Below are 18,575 nucleotides of genomic sequence, written 5' to 3' on the forward strand. Positions count from 1 at the left end.
ATTTCAGGCCACACAGTTGAGCGCAGTGCTGGATCAGATAACGGTGAATTGGATAGCCTCGTAGCCGTTAGTGGTTGTGGCGGTGAGATGGACCAACTAACTGGCACTCATGAAACAGATGAATTGGACGATATTCTGGATGAGTTGTTGGCATGATCTTACATATTTTCGCGTGTATTAATTTCTGCTATTTCTGCGAATGAGAGTAAAATCGCAAAAATTAATACTCGCAAATAATTGGCTGCCCTCTTGTTTAATGTATCCAGATCGACATTTCGCAAAATATTATACCGCAAAATGTACAAAACTGTAAAAACGCAAACAAATCTACCTGTGAAAATATGTCACCTTAAGGTATATGAAATGTTGTCTTCACTTAGTGTCACGCATGCAGTGTTATAACGCTACGCATATCACCAAGTCTTAAAACGTATATATAACCATTCAAAATTGATATTGCAATGTAAGAAACAGTATAATGTTGAACAAAACAATTAAAAGCTAATTAATAATTTCCAATGTTGACGGAGAGGAATGTTTATGAACAGTTTGTCCAGCATGAAATGTTGTAAGTGGTGTAGGGGATTTACCCTGTCCTACATGAGACGCTGTAGGGGGTTTACCGTCTGTGGGGGGTAGTGTCCTGCTGGTGTAATTGGGACTGGAAGTGGACCCCCTGCTGAGAGGCATGGAGGGTAGGGTGAGGTCTTCCTTCACCACTTGGATGGTCAGATCGTTCAATTGACTCGCCAGACGAGACGTCAACTGTGTCAGCACCTCCTAAATGATGTGTGTGTGGGGGGGGGGGAGTGGGAGAATTGAGCAATTCATAAAGCATCAAAAAAAAAGTAGAGTAATAAACAAACACGGCCACTCAGTCATGTATACACCTGCGGCTACTATGGACTCTACATTGAGAAATCAATGTATAACTGGTAAGAAAGAACACGTACCTGGCTGAACATCATGGCTAATTGACTGAATATGTATGTACCTGTTCATTGGCATCTCTTCTCACACGAACATGAAGGGAGCCAGCCTAGCGGACAAAACACAGATCAATATTTAGTAACTGTTATATCACCCTAACCATCCTGCACTCACATAACTGCCATAGGCAACGGTCCAGAAGTGCTCGTTCTTAATTTCCAAGACACCATCCAGTGTTGATGCCTGTGTATACATAATGTTACAGTCCAGCACAACACCACACACTTAATTGGGATGTCCACTTTAACAAACTTGGTAGTATGTGGCATATTTTGCCATCCAGACTCATTACCCCACCCAAACACCACCACCCTTCTTGTGGCCAGACATCTATCACTAGGTAACAGGGTAACAGTTACCAAATTTACCTACATATATACTCACTTCTCTAAGGGACTTGTCCAGCAGTGGCAGAATGTGCTCAGGAGCAGTCTGAGGGGAGATAATAGATTCATAACTGAGCCAAGCAAAACTGCTGATGAGCTATCATTGTGCATCAATACAATAACAACGAGGCTAAAACACAACAATAATTATGTTCACATACACACATGCATGCAGTCATGTACTCGTACATACAGAAACGTTATATAGGAACTAGGGATTGAGTACCACTAGAGGAACGAGTATTCTCTATGTAGCACAAGGTTATGGGTTGATCCTCACCTGCAGCAGTATCTTGGCACTGTAGATGGCGAGAGGCAGCATGGTCCCACAGATAAGAGTGCATATGAACAGGGAGCCGGCTACATCAGCTAGGTACAGCTCACTGTGGGGAAGACCAGTCTAACAATTTCCTCTGAACATTCAATATTATACGTACACATCATGAGTACTATAATTATACATGTAGTAAGAAAGTCCCAGCCTTGTTTCCAGGCCGATTATTCTTTAATGTAAAGGCACCTTACACTGTATAACTTACCGGCAATGATGCAGTTGGTATAGAAAGTGCTCTCTTGCAGTATACATAGATTTATAAATTAAGGGGATCTAAATAATGTTGTATAACGTTGTGGTTACACACACACTCTTAAAACTAGCTGGCTGAATGACACACGAGCTTACTCGAGGTCAATGAGGAGCTGAGTGAGGAGGACGGTGGCAGCTCCGCCCAATGCCAGGAGGTTGAGGGGGTTTGGTTTAGAGTAGCGCAGCTGACGGGGGGAGAGCTCACTGTGACACAGGTCGTGGAGAGCCCTCTGGAACCAGTTGGACGGGGCCGCTATGAGTGTGTGTGTGCATGGGAGAGAGGCATACTGATCTGTTTGTACAGCACATGAAACTTCATGAAGAGTAAATTGCCAACTAATGCAGCCTAGACTAAACGAGCCACTTGATAACTAGGAATGGTACGCAAAGATCTTTAACGGGGCCTATATAGTAGATTACAGCTACTTACCAACAGTACGACCAGTTTGTGGCATTACCTTCTGTTGTGTGCCTCAGGGGCAGATTGGACACACCGAATGTCACCAGAAAGTGTATGAACACACCCACAAACATGCCCAGCAGCATCTTTTCCCTGCATTGAGTAAGGTTATGTATTCAAAGGTTATAAATTATAAATCAGCTCTAGTATACATGTATATGCTAGTAAGGTTGCAAGGCAGGTGATGCTTCCGCATACATACATTAAGCATTGATAGACTTAAGTAGAAGCAAAATCATTGCAGTCACCATTAATTTTCGTACATATACTATCTTAAACACAAGATGAGACTCACGTTCCAACTGGAGGTGGATCAAATATTCTCTCCATGCTGCAATTAAAGAGCACACCATCACACCGGTTTATACAGTGATTATAATCACACACAAAAACTGATACATGTTTGAGCAGTAGGGGAGACAGTAAATGTACTTAATAGGGTATCATACAGGATTTTGAAGTAGAGGGGGGAAATAAGACGTGCTTTTGAAAAGTAACCAGAAAATGTTTGCTAAAAAAACTGGTCAACTGTTATTTCAATACCCTGTTTAGTATGTAACAACATTGCCAGCTATGGACACTCAGTCATACAACTACCTGTACTACCTGAATGCACATTTCAGGGGGGGAGGGGGTATCCCCCCTTTCCCCTGTATGACACCCTGTACTATAATCAAATAGTAGTCTGTGTGTTCACCTGTGCTTAATGAGGTTGGTGCTGAACAGGATGAGGAGGATGGAGATTGAGAATACTGCTAGGACATCCACTCTAGCAAACCTGTAAGAGTGGATTATTTAGACTGGCACTGCATAGCCATTGAGAATTACTATGACTATACACGTATAAAACACTGTGTAACACAAGTGATTTCATTGCACATTCGAATTGGGCCATAGATCTACTACGTATATAGGTTGCAGAATTTTGGCTCACCCATAGGAGAATTTGGGGGTGGGCTTTTGCTTGGTGACCCACACGGAGACCATACAGGTCAGTAAACTACATGTAAGAGGAAAGTGGTGTTGATAATGGATGGACAGTAAACACACTTAGTATTCAGTTTCTTACCTCCCAACATTGAAGAGAGTGAGGTAGGCAAAAGAAGACAGAGCTGGAGGGAAGAAAGTCAAAAATTACATTGTGATTGGGAGAGGGCGGTGAAAATGTATGTGTCAAGAGAAGGCATAAACTGTTAGTTTAAACACAAATTGTCATTGGCTGGTCAATAGTACAGTAGCGAGCTTTATACTCACCGAGACTGTTTGTGGTGTGGCACCAGTAGAAGAGCAAGCAGGTGAGGGGGAGTACTAGCAGGAGGAGCACAAATACGTGCAGGGACTGGAGGAGGTGAGACATGCAAATGGACTATTATCCATTGGATCTATATAGTAGCTCAATTTGATGCATGCACTGCGTCGTGCTGGTAGACTCGCCGTCACAGTTGCACGGCAAACAGTGCAACAGTGACGGCTTGCGAGTCTATCGTGCTGGAGCTAGTGTACGTGTACGTGTGTGTACATACTTTAACATTATAATTATACTTTTACCTTTTTATCCTTAAATGGAGAGATTAGGAGATCTTTTATGTCCATAGATAGTATTGAAGTATCCAAAAGGGTAAGGTTGTAGTCGAGTCAGAGTGCACTCCTTCAAGCAAGAAAGTTAGTCTCATGAATCAGCCGCACTTTCCAAGTGCGGCTGATTCATGAGACTACAAAAAAGTCAGCATCAAGAGGTCGAGGTTTAATAGTTGGGCGTGGCTTATGTTCTGCCGAGTTGAGTCTAGCTCTAGCTCTCTGGCTTTCTCATGACATGCCTCTGACACGGATAGGGAAGTGGACTGTGCTGGCCAGCATCGTCACAGTGGAGGTGGCAGCACTTTATGTGAGCTGGTACCACTGGGACCACCTCAACAGGAGCCAAGGTGTGTGCCAGGTTTAGTTAGCACGTTATCCACCCTTGATATACCACTGAGCCACTGAATGTCAGCCGCCATAAGTAATCAGCTGCTCGTATGTCAACACACTTGAAAATGGGTTGTTTTTGCTGCTATATAATTATGGAGCACTTCAACGCTGTGTTCCGGACGTTAACTTTTCGATGCTGCCGAAAGCACCCATTGCATGTATTTCTTGCACGACAATTTCTAGGCATAATCTAACCATAGATTGAAAGCGTGTTATAAATTGCTGAAAGAGATGATGTCTTGAGGAAACACAACTTTCTTATTTGAGGGAGTTACCCGGCTTAGCTTAATAGCCTCGTTCATAGGGCGTAACGCGGACAGTTTTCGAGGCTCCACTGCAGATTCAATGTAAAATCGTCACGTGCACCACTCCGTTTCCTTAACTCTTCAATCTATGATTTAACTAAGATTACTTGTATATAGTGGCCTATAAAGGCATCGATATCCATACCAATGGATGCATGTTCAGACACTCGAGCTGTAATAAAAATGTATTCTTCTGCACCATCTGATACCGTACTTCTTGCCCCCTTCTAATAAGGCGCCATATAGCACCATATAAATTCATTGGCTATTTCATACACTAGCCTCGAAAACGTAATTAATATTAAAAAGCGGTGCCATATTCAAAAAGTACGGTAAGTATAAATTATCTTACTATGGATGTACAAATAATAATTATTAGCTACAAAGTCTTTTGGGATCTACTGTCTGGATAATTTGCAAGATCAGACAATAATCGGAAATTACGACAGCAAGCTGTGTCTGTAGTTTGAATAACTGCAAACTTACGAAGACATGCTGCCCACTATTCCCAACATCTCTATTAGACGATCTCACCAAAAAAGCATGGGAACAAGATCCACAAAAACATTTGCAATGTGAAAAATGGCTACTATTTAAAGCGTATTTCAGACAGTTTCATATTTTCAGCTCCCGAAAACATTGTAGATGGTATTTCAATTGTAAAGTAACAGTTGCTTAATCTGAGTGCGTAAAATTGTTTCCTTACAATGAATGATTGTCTGAATATCCAGTGTGTCTTTTATACGGCGCTGCTTCATCAACCCATTCTTCTATCCCACTGCAGACTACAGACAATGGATGTACAATAACCATCCTAGAATGCTAAACGGTAGGTCCATTTTTATGGAACAGTGATGCAGGGGATGTGCCCACACTGCATGGTTGGGTTGGTGCGAGCCACCTCACAGGCCTAGTTTAGTACATACTGCATGGTTGGGTTGGTGCGAGCCACCTCACAGGCCTAGTTTAGTACATTTTTAGGCTAGGCAAGTGTGTGTGTGTGTGTTAAATTGAAATTGATGATTGAAAATAGCCACCACTCGAAAATTATGGGCACCTCACTGAGTATTATACGGACCCCTGATTTTGAGAAACAAATTAAACCGAGACATTGGTTGTTTACATAATTATTGCCCATTTTTATCATGCACGTACACATAATAGAAGATCGATCTGTATACGTGTGACATACATAACACACGCACACACATCAACAGTGTTTTACCAGTCGTGCACTTTGGCTGGCATTAAAGATGCTAAAAGCAGAGACTTGAGAGACTGGGGCAAATAGAAAATAGCCATTATTTATAGTTTTACTCGCCACGTCACCCTGTGGCAGCATGTGACTGGAAGCCAGCTGGTTATGCCCATGAATAATTGTGCTAAATAGCATTAGCTGATAAACTAGTGCACTTAATGACTGCACATCATTAAGCGACCCTTGGAAGCAATGTAATATTACGTTCATATGTTCTATTGTGTGTGCCATTCACATCGATCTTATTGTATTATGTGTGCTGAATTAATTTCTGGCTATAAATTATAATTATACATGTATGTATAGCCATCAGGTCTAAATTATTAATGGACTATATACACTTTTGTAAGTATTAGGTTTGTTTAACTTGAACAGCGATGATTTCTTGCGAGTAAAATTTTTTCGTTTGCTTTATTTATACAACCGCTCACTGTTGTATTGCATACCTTCTGGAATCAGTTTTCGTGGGGAAAATTCCATCGTAGGCATGCATACGCATAATCTACAAAAGTCTTAGGCTCTTAGCCCCATTAGCCCCAGACGCATGCCAATTGAGGTCACAGTACATGCACAATCATCATTATTTTATGTACATGTACATGTATTATGAAAACTAGGAATACAGTACCATACAGTACTGATTGTGTACGCAGGTTTATCCATTAGCATACAGTACGAATCTATGGCAACATAAACCATCCTTGGCCTCGGGGCTTCGCCCTTGTCCTTGGAGGTTACTGCTGTTGGATAATAAGTATATATAACATAATGTCAAATTTAATGAAACACCCAGTAATGAATTATAGCAAAATAACGTAAAAAATAACACTAGTCTTATATAACACAAGTCAGAGAAGAATGCACAGTACAGTACCAAGGTGTTCATAGTTGTACACTGTACAAACCAAAATAGAAAACAAATAAAAGGGATGGTGTAGATATAGCTAGCAAATGCTTTACTCAGGTCTGGAGTCCATACGATGGAAGGACCGTCCTATCTTCTTGTGGGCAGCTACCATGGTCTTGAGGGCCTGCTGTCTCCCACCCTCTTTGTGATCGTACATACACTCGTGCTGCTCAGGCAATCGATGCATAAAGCAAAATGTGTAACCTGCGTACACAAGACAGAATACTATTAGTGCCAGACTACTGACATTGGTTGTGTTAGAAATTACTCACTGCCATCGATCATTGACTGGACGTTTAATTAGAATGACCATGCATTCCTGCATGTGTTCGGTCAGTATGACCAGGCACAAATGACATTGACAATATAGTCAACTGTAAGGTATGAAATAATTATACTAGGCACTCTTTGTTTTTCTTGTACTTGCATGTAGACCGGTGCTATAACAACTAATATCCATAGCTGACAGGGGTAAATCGTATGTGGTTAAATAATGGGAGATCGCTTAAAGTTTCTAACCACACCTTTGCTGTAGAAACTAGTGTTCAAGCTGGCGCTGTGCTAATGCCTCTCGCCATGATTTGCTTTCGCTCAAAAGTATAGAAGAGAAAGTATAGAAGAGGAAAAAGTGTATAAAATAATCTGTCTAAAACTGACTTGCAATTGTATAATTATGGTATCATTGTTGTGTTTTGTGGCTGCTTATACCAGGACCTCAAGGATCTAGGAAGCAACAAAGAAGAAGATTTTGTTTTCAATTAATTATAAGCGGAAGTGCATAATTATTTCATAAAGTTAGCTTATCTATATAAAGTCACTGAGAAGAAAAGACTTATTACATGCATCTATTGTTGTATTATGTGGCTTTAATACCAGGACCTCAAGAAAGAAGAAAATTGGATCTGTAGTTCATGCAGTGTATAATTATAATATTTAAGAAGAAAAGACTTGTGTACATGCATATTGTTATCTATAGTAGTGTTTTGTGGCTTACCAGGCCCTCAAGAAAAATATGATTCTGCCAGGAGGATCTGGATCTGGGGAATGAGCGCGCATGCGCATTACATCCATAGGAATAGTTAAAGGGTGTGTCCAAAGAGATCAATTTCACAAATGGCTACTGCTAGCTAGCTGTTTTAACAGGTATTTTCTGAGTCTTGTAGCTAACAAAAAGCTAGCGCTTTAGTGCAAGGCTAACTCATATGTTGAATAGAAAGTTTGTGCGGACAGATGATGCTATGAAAGATTCTGAAGAGACTGCAACAGCCTTCAATGTGAGTCAAACTAGCCATAACTCGAGAAAGAAGCTTTAGTTTGCTAATCCACGAATCAAAATCCAAGAGAACGTGGCTAGAAGCCTATAGAAGCTGTTAGTTTTCGTCGCATTGCAACCGTTGAGCAGTTACAGCTGGAACAGACACACAGACACACAGACACACAGACACACAGACACACACAGTCAGCTTTACCGTATCCCTCGTGCGGCTACGCCTCGAGGCATAATGATTGCATCATCTCAAAAGGACACACTGTATACATGTACATGTACATGCGCGTAAAGCAAAGGTTACTTTCTGAGGTGAGTATCGCCTGTAGATGGCTAACCTAACCCTAACCCTAACCCTATGTTTTGATACCTGTATAAAGGTTAAGTAATTATTATCAGCACAAAAAGTTGTAACGCCTGTAGTTGGCTAAACGTTAAGCACAAAGATATTTTTATGTTGACACACACTACACAGCTACATTCTGCAAGCTTGGCCACTTCAACACACATTAATTATTTTGTGTGACTAGTATTCTTAGTGCTTCCTTACATGGCCCATTACATCATACTCACCGCATTTACAGAGTCCAAGCTCTCTTTGGGCTAGCTCCAGTTTTGATTTACAAGACCAGCATTTCTTTTTGTTTTTCTGCACAGGTATATCCTTTGGAAGGAGAGATACTTCATTTAAATTTTTCTCCTCTTCAGGTTTTTTAGTCTCGTCTTGATTGTCAAGTTTTTCCTCAATTGTATTTGAATTCTGAGCTGTTATCATAGCTGATGAGGTGCTAGGGACAAGTCCCAGTTTGGTTAGGACGGTAGGACCCTGTACTGAGTCGGTTGAATCATGGCCACCGTCTTCAATGGCATTTTGGTCTTTCTCTGTGGAGGGGATGGGTTGAACATGACATCAGTACTTCATTAATTTTACCTACATTTTTATGACTAGAATTGCCTTCACAGTTTAGGCCACATTCGATAGCATACAAACGCGATATAAGCCAGAGGTATGTACATAAAAACATAACTCCATACATACACGTACATGTACACTGCACTGATCAACGTAAATGTACAGGAACTCACCTTTGTAACATTTAGAACATAGATTCATTGTCTGCGGTGATCTGTAACAAACAGACAAACATATATCAAGTTCTGACAGGCCTCAAACTGGGGGAACAGGTGAATAGGGTGGCAGCTAGAAGTCACTCACCCCCAAAATCCACAAGGACAAAGCTTGGCTGTATCTTCGTTGCCAGCTTCAGCCATTTCTTTGACTATCTACTCACACCAGAAAAGAACAAGACGAAAATCACAAAAACTGGAGTCACAGTCACGTAAATGGGGCCAGTACAACACAACAATGGAACTCTCTAACATGTACACACAGCAGTGAATCATCAACAACAAAGTGCACGATCATGCCAAGGCTCCACCCAGGCAGAGATACATCCCATTGACCTTTTGATGTGGTTGGTCGGTCACCCAGGTGATTGTAAGAATTGCGTGGGAGTAAAATGCTTGTAGCTACATGTACTACAAGTGTAAGCATCTGGATCATCTGTACGTTGCTGGTGCATACCTCTTACAATTGGATAGTGCTATAAGGTTTCATATGGTGAGAATTAAGTTAAGTTGCAAACAAACAGCAAGTATAGAATTTACAATGTATAATAAAGATCGCACAAAACGAAAAATTATTTTTATAGTGCTACTATGTCTGAACACGGCAAATCCATAAAGAGGACCTTTTCAGGATATACTCGTCACTACTGGTCAGCTAACATCCCAAGAGAAAAGCACAACGAACAAGTCTGGGTGAATAAATGGTACACACCTAAAGACCTACGCAGCTCAGCTCCAGTCCAGCGACACAAGTTTCTCGCTCAACCATTGCCTGTATCAGCATCCCTCCCTACACATTGGGTGCCACTAGCTGAGGCACCTCTGAAGTCTTTCTCGAGGGCATCAGAGGAGAAGCAAATACAAACCTCTGACCCTGCCTCCAGGTGTGAGCAATGGTCCACACTACGTCAGATGCTACCATCCAGGGGTCACTGTGAATATTGGCACAAAACAACCTACAAATGGGGCTCAGGGTCATCCCTCGCACCAGCATGGTCCTCGGCTAAACCAAAACGCTACCCACACATAAACAGCTCCATGACCAAGTGAGTTTATCAACTACGTATATTTATGAGGATTGTAATCATGCCATTTTCTCTTGTAGCTACGTCGATGACATGCATTTGACCAACAGACAGTTCAAGCTTCATTGAAGGAGCAATAAAAGTAAATGACACAGTTGAACAATTGAGTACCTGAAATTATATAACGGATGTGTTAAAATTGTTTGTTAATTGGTGTTCACATCTTGAGCTTCTGCTAATAGCACCTCTCTATTTTCATAAGTCCAAAATCCGTTGAGGTCTATCAGAATACTTATCACAGTTTCTCCCTGGCCACTACAATAAAGAAGTTAGCATAAGGTGTCGGCATATACACAACCATGTAGTCAAGACAACATTGCCATGCACACATGTTTTATTTGCCACACCCAAGAAATGTGTATAAATAAAATTATGTTTAACCTGTTGAGAAGATCCTGAAGAGTGATTCTGTATGGATCGCTTGGTTTCACCATGTCAAATATTTCATCCTGTGATCAGCCAAAGCACGTATTCTACTTTATCTTTTATGCTACCACCCATGGTCAACTAACCTTTACATCTTCAAACTTGACTGCCTCATGTCCATGCACTTTCATTTGATCTTGAATTGCCTGCATGAGAAATATATAATGAGTATGTAATAAGTAAAATGTATCAACATTACCCTAAAGAAATATTTCAGTGTGAATCCATCGATATAACCTTGTCCTTTGATGTCTATGAGACGATACAAATACTGCAGAGCCTGTAAGAATCAAAGTTTAGTAATGTATTGATCCATGTAATAGCTTTATACAAAATTGTAACCATAAACCAATACAGAGTGACAGTAAATGCAGTGCAAACATTAGCCAGGATATGTTAACGTTTAAGAATAATTTTTTATTACAGGCATAATAATGTTTGGGGTGGACAAAATTGCAGGGGACCATACTCAACAAAGCTCCACTAGCTGAGGTACAGTGTACAAGCCTTGACCAAGAGGTTACAGATTAACAAGTAAAAGTGAAGAGTAATTGAATTTGATCTACATAAGTACTTGGCTTTACTAGACGTGCCTGAGGCTCTTTTCGATTTTCCATTGCCAAAACAAAATCTAGGTATGTCTTGTAATCCTGCAATGGGAAGACATCACAAACATTGTCACACAGTCAATACATTTGAATGCATGTGGTCTAGAAATTTCACACAGAGACACACTTTACCACTTCTCCATCATAAGTGAGACATTCCTGAAACACCCGATCAACAAATACTCTTGTGAGAGTTCCTGTTCCGTACCTATATACATACAAGATCAAGTCGTTTGGTATCATGAGATAAAGTATCACTTTACCTGGCCAATTCTTGACGGCTGAGCATTCCATTGTGATCTGTATCCAGGCTCAAATACTGACCTGCAAGCGGTTTGTTTTTAAGCATACAAAATAATAATTATTATGTTCTAATAATTATTACGTTCTTAATACCATAAACACGTAGTGCTGAAGGAGCAGAGAACCAGTTATTTTCTTGGGCATCTTTTGAAAGATCCTCATCTCTGAGCTGCAAGATAGGAAAGAAATGATGTCACAAAGAGGGGGTGCATTGTCAACTAATTAGTGTTTGCATGCTTATCAAAATTGGTTGTGTAAACCACGCCACGTCAAAACAAACCACGAACACCCCTCCAGCTAGAGCAACATTTGTACTTTGTAGCTATATTAAAGTTTGAGTGGATCTAGCTGTCAGAGTAACAAAAAGCAAGCTAGATCAAGAGGTATACTAAAGATGGGAAACTTCGTAGGGAAACTAAAAGGCCTACTGGAAGGCTTGGGCAAGAGCGAAGCAAGAATTCTCATGCTTGGTCTGGATGCAGCTGGAAAAACAACAATCCTTTACAAGCTAAAGCTCAACGAGACTGTCGCTTCGATCCCCACTATCGGCTTCAACGTGGAAACAGTCACTCCAGTCAAAGGGGTGACCTTCACTGTCTGGGATGTTGGTGGCCAAGACAAAATCCGCCCGCTTTGGAAACATTATTTCCACAACACTGAAGGACTTGTCTATGTAGTGGACAGCTCAGATAAAGAGAGAATAAACGAGTCAAGAGATGAGCTTTTCTGGATTCTGGACTCTGAGGACATGAGAGGAGTGCCTATTGTTGTTTTGGCTAATAAGCAAGACCTGCCTCATGCATACCCTACGGCAGATGTATCGTCTAAGCTAGGTCTGCCTCAGATCAGAACACATCCATGGTTCATTCAGGGGACCTGTGCGCCGAGTGGAGACGGTCTACTCGAGGCGATGGAGGAGCTTGGAAAGATGGTGAAATCCTTCAAAAAGAGTAGAAGATAAAATTTAGAGAGGTTCGTAGGTTTTAAATAATAGAGACACACCCACAGAGTTCAAATTTTGTATCACGTTGCAAGCAACCTCTATCTATTTCTCTATCCTGTGTACCCTTATTATACCCTATTTTTAAGCATCTTGATTCGACATCAACCAAACTATTAATACTGTGTGCTAGCTATTAATTTTAATGCATTCCCTCTCACTCTCACGAATTATCTCCACTGCACTGGTGCAAACCCTTGTAATTTATGCTTGACTAATAACCATGTAATTCACAATTCAAACTATGTTCTCTCTTCTAACATTGGGTTGTCACTGTAGGGAACAATGTAGAAGATTATCAGGATGTAAAATACCAAGTAAGCTCATACCGTATTACTATAATGTTTTGCGAGCATTAAACATAATTTATTATGCGAACTCTGTGAGGGTTGATCCATTCGCAATAAAATTGCGAAACCTAAAATTGTACAATCCTTGCCAGAACGCAATAGTTAGATCGCAAAGAGTCAATTTTTTATGCTGATTTGGTTCATTCGCAAAGGTTTTTCACCTGTATAGTAATCCAGTATATAGTACAGGGCAAAAGCTACTGCAACTGTACCTACTACCAATAACATTTGAAGAGAAAAAAGAGATGCACCAAATAATGATGTGTTACACTTAGGCTCTATAACCATTCTCAGCACAAGTGAGACATTGCATCACATTACACCTAAGCCAGAAACTGATCAAACCTTGTGGTGGTTTTATAATCTGGAGTGCAAATGAAGAGAGAATTAACTCTTGCTGTGCACAAGAATGGGTGCTTTCCTTATAGTGTAGAGGAACAAATCACTAACTATCAAAACACAATAATTATGTCGCAAAGCAGTATCCTATAGTAACGCATACGGTATTCAAACAGTAAGATGCGGAATGGGATGTGTCCTACCTCCAGGAGATCGTCCAGAAACCCACAGGCGAGGACATCTTGGATCTTAATTTTACCTGCATGAAGGACAAGAGAATGTGATAATGCTTACATGAATAAGCTGACAAATGAGGGGCAGCCTGTGTAGTCACAGTGACCTTATACTGCTATCACCACATTAGCCATAACAATACCAGCATCAGTCCCCTCTAAAAAAGGAGCGCAAGACTCTCTTTTAGTGTAGTAGAGGTTAAGTACACACTAGAAAAGTTGACATGCATAAAGTCACATGTGTGCTCAATGTCAAGCTTAATTTATCTCAACAAATTAACAAATTATGCTCAGATTAATGCCCCTATACAATATTTGAAGAATGTGGAATACCTGTTCTCATTGGGTCAAGAAAAAAGAAAAATTTCCTCACAGCTGTGCAAACATAAAACGAATAGAAAGATTCCTCGAGGCATTTCAGTTGAGGTAGAGTTGGAATGAGCTCAAGAATGTAATTCTCCAAATCCTATGGGTAAAGAAAGTCAATGACAGCTGTGGCAAGGCACAACAACTACATGTAACAGATTAGCTAAAAGGGCACCTGCACACCCGTCCTGTGCACAATCATGCGTAATATAGAAACAATCTGCTTATCAATTAGAGATTAAGTCCTCACGAATATGTAATAAGCAACTTCCTATAGGGGGAAATTCAGTCAGGGAAGGTTTAGGGCAACACAGCTTACTAATCAAAACAACGAATCACAGGAGTCAGGAGCATGCATGACTATCAAAAACATTGATCAAACTTACAACTTCTTTGAGATAACCAAGACCTTGTATATCAAACAGACTGAGTCCGATCCTAGTTTGCTGAAGCCAAACTGTACGGACAGAGATAGCTGCACATTTAGCAACAATTATTACCTAACACATCAGACCCAATTAATATTAGGCAACCGGACACCAGCACCCCACGGACATGTTTTGCACACAGATACACACCTTTTCTCATGACATACGAGAATAGTTGAGATATGGAGATCCTAAGGGAAAAAAGAATGATGCATTGCCCATTACTATAAATAGCTCTAGTCTTCAACCTGCCATATGGATCATTGTTCAGGAGCTTTGAGAACACACCGGCAGTGAAATAGCTCCTGTGGTGTGAGTGTCAGGCAATTAATCTACCCCCACGCAAAACATCCCTCACAACACCCACTCAGGATACTAACACAACAACTATGAACTCATATATCAACAGTGTACACTTACTTGCACTTGTCTGCAACCTCCTCTCCAATTTTCTGAAAGTCCACAAAACTGATCATCTGTAGGCATAAAAAGGTATGTGTATACGTACATGTACAAGTCATGCATGCAGTGATGTTTGCTAGAGATAACACATCAGAAAACAGTAAACAGGTACATATGTACACACAATGCAAACACATGTGGGTCAGGCAACGAGGCATGAAACCAATAGCCACAGAAATTCCAAGCAAAACGAGGAGGCTGTATCTGTGTAATGCGTACCAGTGTATAATTTGGCCCACTACATAAACTGAACTGGTACTACAATAATTATATGGAATGCACACTGCTTATCCAACATACATTAGATCACTGTAAAGAGATCACTTGTTGCTCACACAATTTTGATACACAATCCTCCCACCATAATTATTATTTCAAGTGAGATAATTATTTTAAGCATGCAGTGACCCTAGGTGGCTAGCTACACAACTGCTCAACAACTCTAGCTTGGCAAAACAGGCTAACAACACCTTTTTTAACAACACCTTTTAACAGCCACCAGGTTACCACTACAAGACTGTTGTACAGGGTACATTGTGTCCCCCCTATAGCAAATGGAAGAAATGGAAGAAACGGAAGTGGTGCACGTGACCATCAGTTCTACACAGAGGCATCCGCTTTTCGTCCTATTTATGCCGGGTAACTCGCTTGAAATAAGAAAGTTGTGTTTCCTTGAGACATTATCTCCTTCAGCAATAATACGCCTATTCCATGAGCCACATGTAGTACAAGCTAATAACTGACCACACCCAGTAAAAGGAGACATTCAAGTAAAGTTATAAGCCTCAAAGTGCTATTTTAGGGTATTTGATTGCTATCGTGTAAGCGTCCTGGTTATAAAATAGGATAGATATTTAAATAGAAATGAGATGCACAGAATGAGCACATTTGTTAGTGGTTTATTCTCCACAGTGTGTATAAATAGGCATCAGCTTGGCTGCCTCGCAAGCCACGCCCCCTACAAATGCTTGCTAAAGACATTTCGACTAACCGCGGGGAAAGGCAGATGTTCATTCGAGGGTATTTCCATTTCCAATCCTTTATCTCTGCACTCCTGACCTAGTATAACTCCTCTCCCTCCCCCAAGCACACACACACACACACACACACACACACTCACTGGATCCTCTCCGATATCAGGAGGTGTCGGATTCTCCTCCAGCAACAACCACAGTTTCTATAAAGGTGCAGGCACATAATGATCATCATTGAGTTGCAGACAATTGGATGCATGCTTGCTACAGTACCAGTACCTGCAACTCTTCATTGTCCATCAACTCAGTGGTTCTTCTCTGCAGAAAAGTGGCCCTGTATGCAAAACGTAGTAACATACAGTGAATGACCATGGAGGCACTGCTGTGTATGAGTACCTTGCATCCTCCCTCAGTTTCTGCTGTAAGATCTCATCATCGGCTGGAGGCTGCAATGAAGTGAGTTATATAGCGCACATTCCAAATATCACCCTAATGAAAGCACCGCGGGTGCTGATTCCTCGGTGGATGTGTCAAAGCTAAATAACATAAAGTACTAGCTATTGCTAGTACTTTATGTTATGTAAATAGCTAGTACTTTATATTATGTACTCTATGATGAACATTTTATTTTGCTGCATGCAGGGAAACTCAAAGAGTGGGAAATGATCGACTATAATTGTTGCAAAAAGATGCCAAAAGTACAAAGTGTAAAATTAATGGCTGCTGCATCAGTACCGTAGAGCCTTGCAGCTACCAATAGGGCTAACTACTATACACAATGTAAGTAACACTCCATAGACAAGATATGCTAGGCACTCTTCTGAAAAGGCTGCAATGGGATTCCAAGGAAGCAAAACTTAACTTGAGAATGAAGATTAATTTTGCAAATCCACGAATTAAAATCCAAAAAAAAGTTACTAGAAGCCTATGGAAATTCTATATAACTTGCATTCATTGATCCTTGGATCCTTGAGCAACTGTAGCAGTCTACACACAACACACACACACACACACACACTACCGTATACCTCACTTGTGCATGTGCACCGAGGCATAATAAATGAACGTACTCTAGGTTACTGGCACTAACTCTTAGGATCGATGCAGACTTCATAATTATACCTTGGAGTAAAACTTTGGGATAAGTTTGTACTTATCTGTATCGGTAGCGTTCTTGAACTTGATGTAATATTCTCCAAGCAGTTGCTCGTCCTCCTCTTCTTGTTCACTCTCCGTGGGCTCTGGGGGAGTATGTGTGTACAATCTAGGTGCGCTTTTGCCATGTAACCGAATCCAGATTACATTACTTGTATATAATTATGCTTCACAGTTCTAGCTATAAAGGGATAATAAATAGCAATAGCGCTGTAGCACTAGTAGTGGCAGTACCACTGGTAGAGGCAGCACTAGTAGCGCTGATAAGGCTAGTTGCGGCAGCAGAACTACATGTAGTAGCGGAAGTGCAGCTGGTAGTAGCAGTAGCACCAGTAGCGCTGGTAATACTAGTATAGTGGCAGTAGCACCAGTAGCGCTGGTAATACTAGTATAGTGGCAGTAGCACCAGTAGCGCTGGTAATACTAGTATAGTGGCAGTAGCACCAGTAGCGCTGGTAATACTAGTATAGTGGCAGTAGCACCAGTAGCGCTGGTAATACTAGTATAGTGGCAGTAGCACCAGTAGCGCTGGTAACACTAGTATAGTGGCAGTAGCACCAGTAGCGCTGGTAACACTAGTATAGTGGCAGTAGCACCAGTAGCGCTGGTAATACTAGTATAGTGGCAGTAGCACCAGTAGCGCTGGTAATACTAGTATAGTGGCAGTAGCACCAGTAGCGCTGGTAATACTAGTATAGTGGCAGTAGCACCAGTAGCGCTGGTAACACTGGTAGTAGAACTAGTAGCGGAGGTACTGCTTGTACATGTAGCGGCAGTAGCTCTGGTAGCATGGAGAAACAACCGTGGGAGCTCTGATCAATAATACTATTTTTTGTAATGATGTATGTTAATTCCACTTCTAAGTGGTGCATCTTTTAGAACACAAAAAATTCCGTTCAGCCCAGCTGGCGCCTAAATTATAGTGGCGCTTATGTAGTAAAAGACATTTTAGAGAAAATGGGTGTGGTCTAGCTCAGTTTCACTTGCTAGCACTAAGCTGCACCGTTGAGAGCTGAGTGACTCGTGAACAACATTCATTGACTGTTGACGTGTGAAGGAAGTCAAAGATGCAGGCTGATTGTCTTAATGTCACAAATTTATAAGCGCCAGAAAAAAAATTACAGCACCAGTAGCGCTTCTTTTAGGGACTCAACAATTATACTGATGCTGACGTGGCACTGAAATTATGGTGGCGCTGTATTTACATCAATTATGGTACATTGACCATACTCTGCCTACAGTATCTTAGCTCTAGATGGAATGCATGTGGTATAGTGACTTTATCCTGGGTATTCTATGGTTATGATAAAGTAATTATGAGGGTGCTTATTGTGATTGAAGCACTGAGAAACTCACTTGGCTTGTCCACTGTATGTTTATCATTGTATCTTTTTAGCTTATCAACCCAACTCATTCCTTCACAGGCTTCAGCCATTAGTAACTGTAACACAAGTGAAGAGATCTCTCAAAGAGACAAAAAAACAACTACTGGTGAAAGACACACTTTTTTCTAATAAGAGCACATTAATGGATATTTCTAAATAGAGCACACCCCAATTCGTGTCCGCTTCATCTTCTGTCGTTCTGTCTA

The 18,575-nt window shown here is 40.9% G+C and overlaps 5 protein-coding genes across 6 annotated transcripts; 2 read left to right on the forward strand and 3 right to left on the reverse strand.

Annotated features, from left to right (window-relative positions):
* Window positions 1-437: 437 nt before the first annotated feature.
* Window positions 438-4,123, reverse strand: LOC135348882 (zinc transporter 6-like). The gene is made up of 13 exons (XM_064547261.1): window positions 3,971-4,123; window positions 3,677-3,761; window positions 3,492-3,534; window positions 3,357-3,422; window positions 3,120-3,200; window positions 2,718-2,753; window positions 2,421-2,515; window positions 2,059-2,215; window positions 1,657-1,759; window positions 1,375-1,422; window positions 1,105-1,173; window positions 995-1,039; window positions 438-780 (listed from the first exon to the last, which is right to left on the reverse strand). Exons 1-13 carry the CDS (start codon window positions 4,013-4,015, stop codon window positions 502-504), a joined length of 1,152 nt encoding a protein of 383 aa, XP_064403331.1. The 5' UTR covers window positions 4,016-4,123; the 3' UTR covers window positions 438-501.
* Window positions 4,124-6,714: 2,591 nt separating this feature from the next.
* On the reverse strand, window positions 6,715-9,560 carry LOC135348933 (AN1-type zinc finger protein 3-like). Its single transcript, XM_064547328.1, has 4 exons — window positions 9,344-9,560; window positions 9,214-9,254; window positions 8,701-9,009; window positions 6,715-7,064 (listed from the first exon to the last, which is right to left on the reverse strand). The coding sequence occupies exons 1-4, from the start codon at window positions 9,397-9,399 to the stop codon at window positions 6,910-6,912; spliced, it is 561 nt and encodes a 186-aa protein (XP_064403398.1). The 5' UTR covers window positions 9,400-9,560; the 3' UTR covers window positions 6,715-6,909.
* Window positions 9,561-9,605: 45 nt separating this feature from the next.
* LOC135348939 (uncharacterized) lies at window positions 9,606-10,521 on the forward strand. Its single transcript, XM_064547355.1, has 3 exons — window positions 9,606-9,748; window positions 9,840-10,301; window positions 10,361-10,521. Exons 2-3 carry the CDS (start codon window positions 9,847-9,849, stop codon window positions 10,407-10,409), a joined length of 504 nt encoding a protein of 167 aa, XP_064403425.1. The 5' UTR covers window positions 9,606-9,748; window positions 9,840-9,846; the 3' UTR covers window positions 10,410-10,521.
* LOC135348851 (serine/threonine-protein phosphatase 2A regulatory subunit B'' subunit gamma-like) lies at window positions 10,390-18,484 on the reverse strand. Of its 2 annotated transcripts, none has more exons than XM_064547210.1 (19): window positions 18,341-18,484; window positions 16,952-17,070; window positions 16,226-16,275; window positions 16,109-16,163; window positions 15,976-16,032; window positions 14,814-14,869; window positions 14,642-14,698; window positions 14,544-14,584; window positions 14,352-14,422; window positions 13,933-14,065; window positions 13,570-13,625; window positions 11,771-11,846; window positions 11,638-11,698; window positions 11,507-11,582; window positions 11,360-11,416; window positions 10,966-11,046; window positions 10,853-10,912; window positions 10,722-10,789; window positions 10,390-10,595 (listed from the first exon to the last, which is right to left on the reverse strand). In XM_064547210.1, the coding sequence occupies exons 1-19, from the start codon at window positions 18,417-18,419 to the stop codon at window positions 10,487-10,489; spliced, it is 1,362 nt and encodes a 453-aa protein (XP_064403280.1). In that variant the 5' UTR covers window positions 18,420-18,484; the 3' UTR covers window positions 10,390-10,486. The 2 variants fall into 2 exon arrangements, with proteins under 2 accessions (XP_064403280.1, XP_064403279.1); XM_064547209.1 differs by having other exon boundaries at window positions 15,847-16,032.
* Window positions 11,902-12,919, forward strand: LOC135348932 (uncharacterized). The gene has a single exon (XM_064547327.1). The coding sequence runs from the start codon at window positions 12,072-12,074 to the stop codon at window positions 12,636-12,638; it is 567 nt and encodes a 188-aa protein (XP_064403397.1). The 5' UTR covers window positions 11,902-12,071; the 3' UTR covers window positions 12,639-12,919.
* Window positions 18,485-18,575: the final 91 nt, after the last annotated feature.

This window comes from Halichondria panicea, chromosome 15 (assembly GCF_963675165.1).
Source record: "Halichondria panicea chromosome 15, odHalPani1.1, whole genome shotgun sequence".
Lineage (NCBI taxonomy): Eukaryota > Metazoa > Porifera > Demospongiae > Suberitida > Halichondriidae > Halichondria > Halichondria panicea.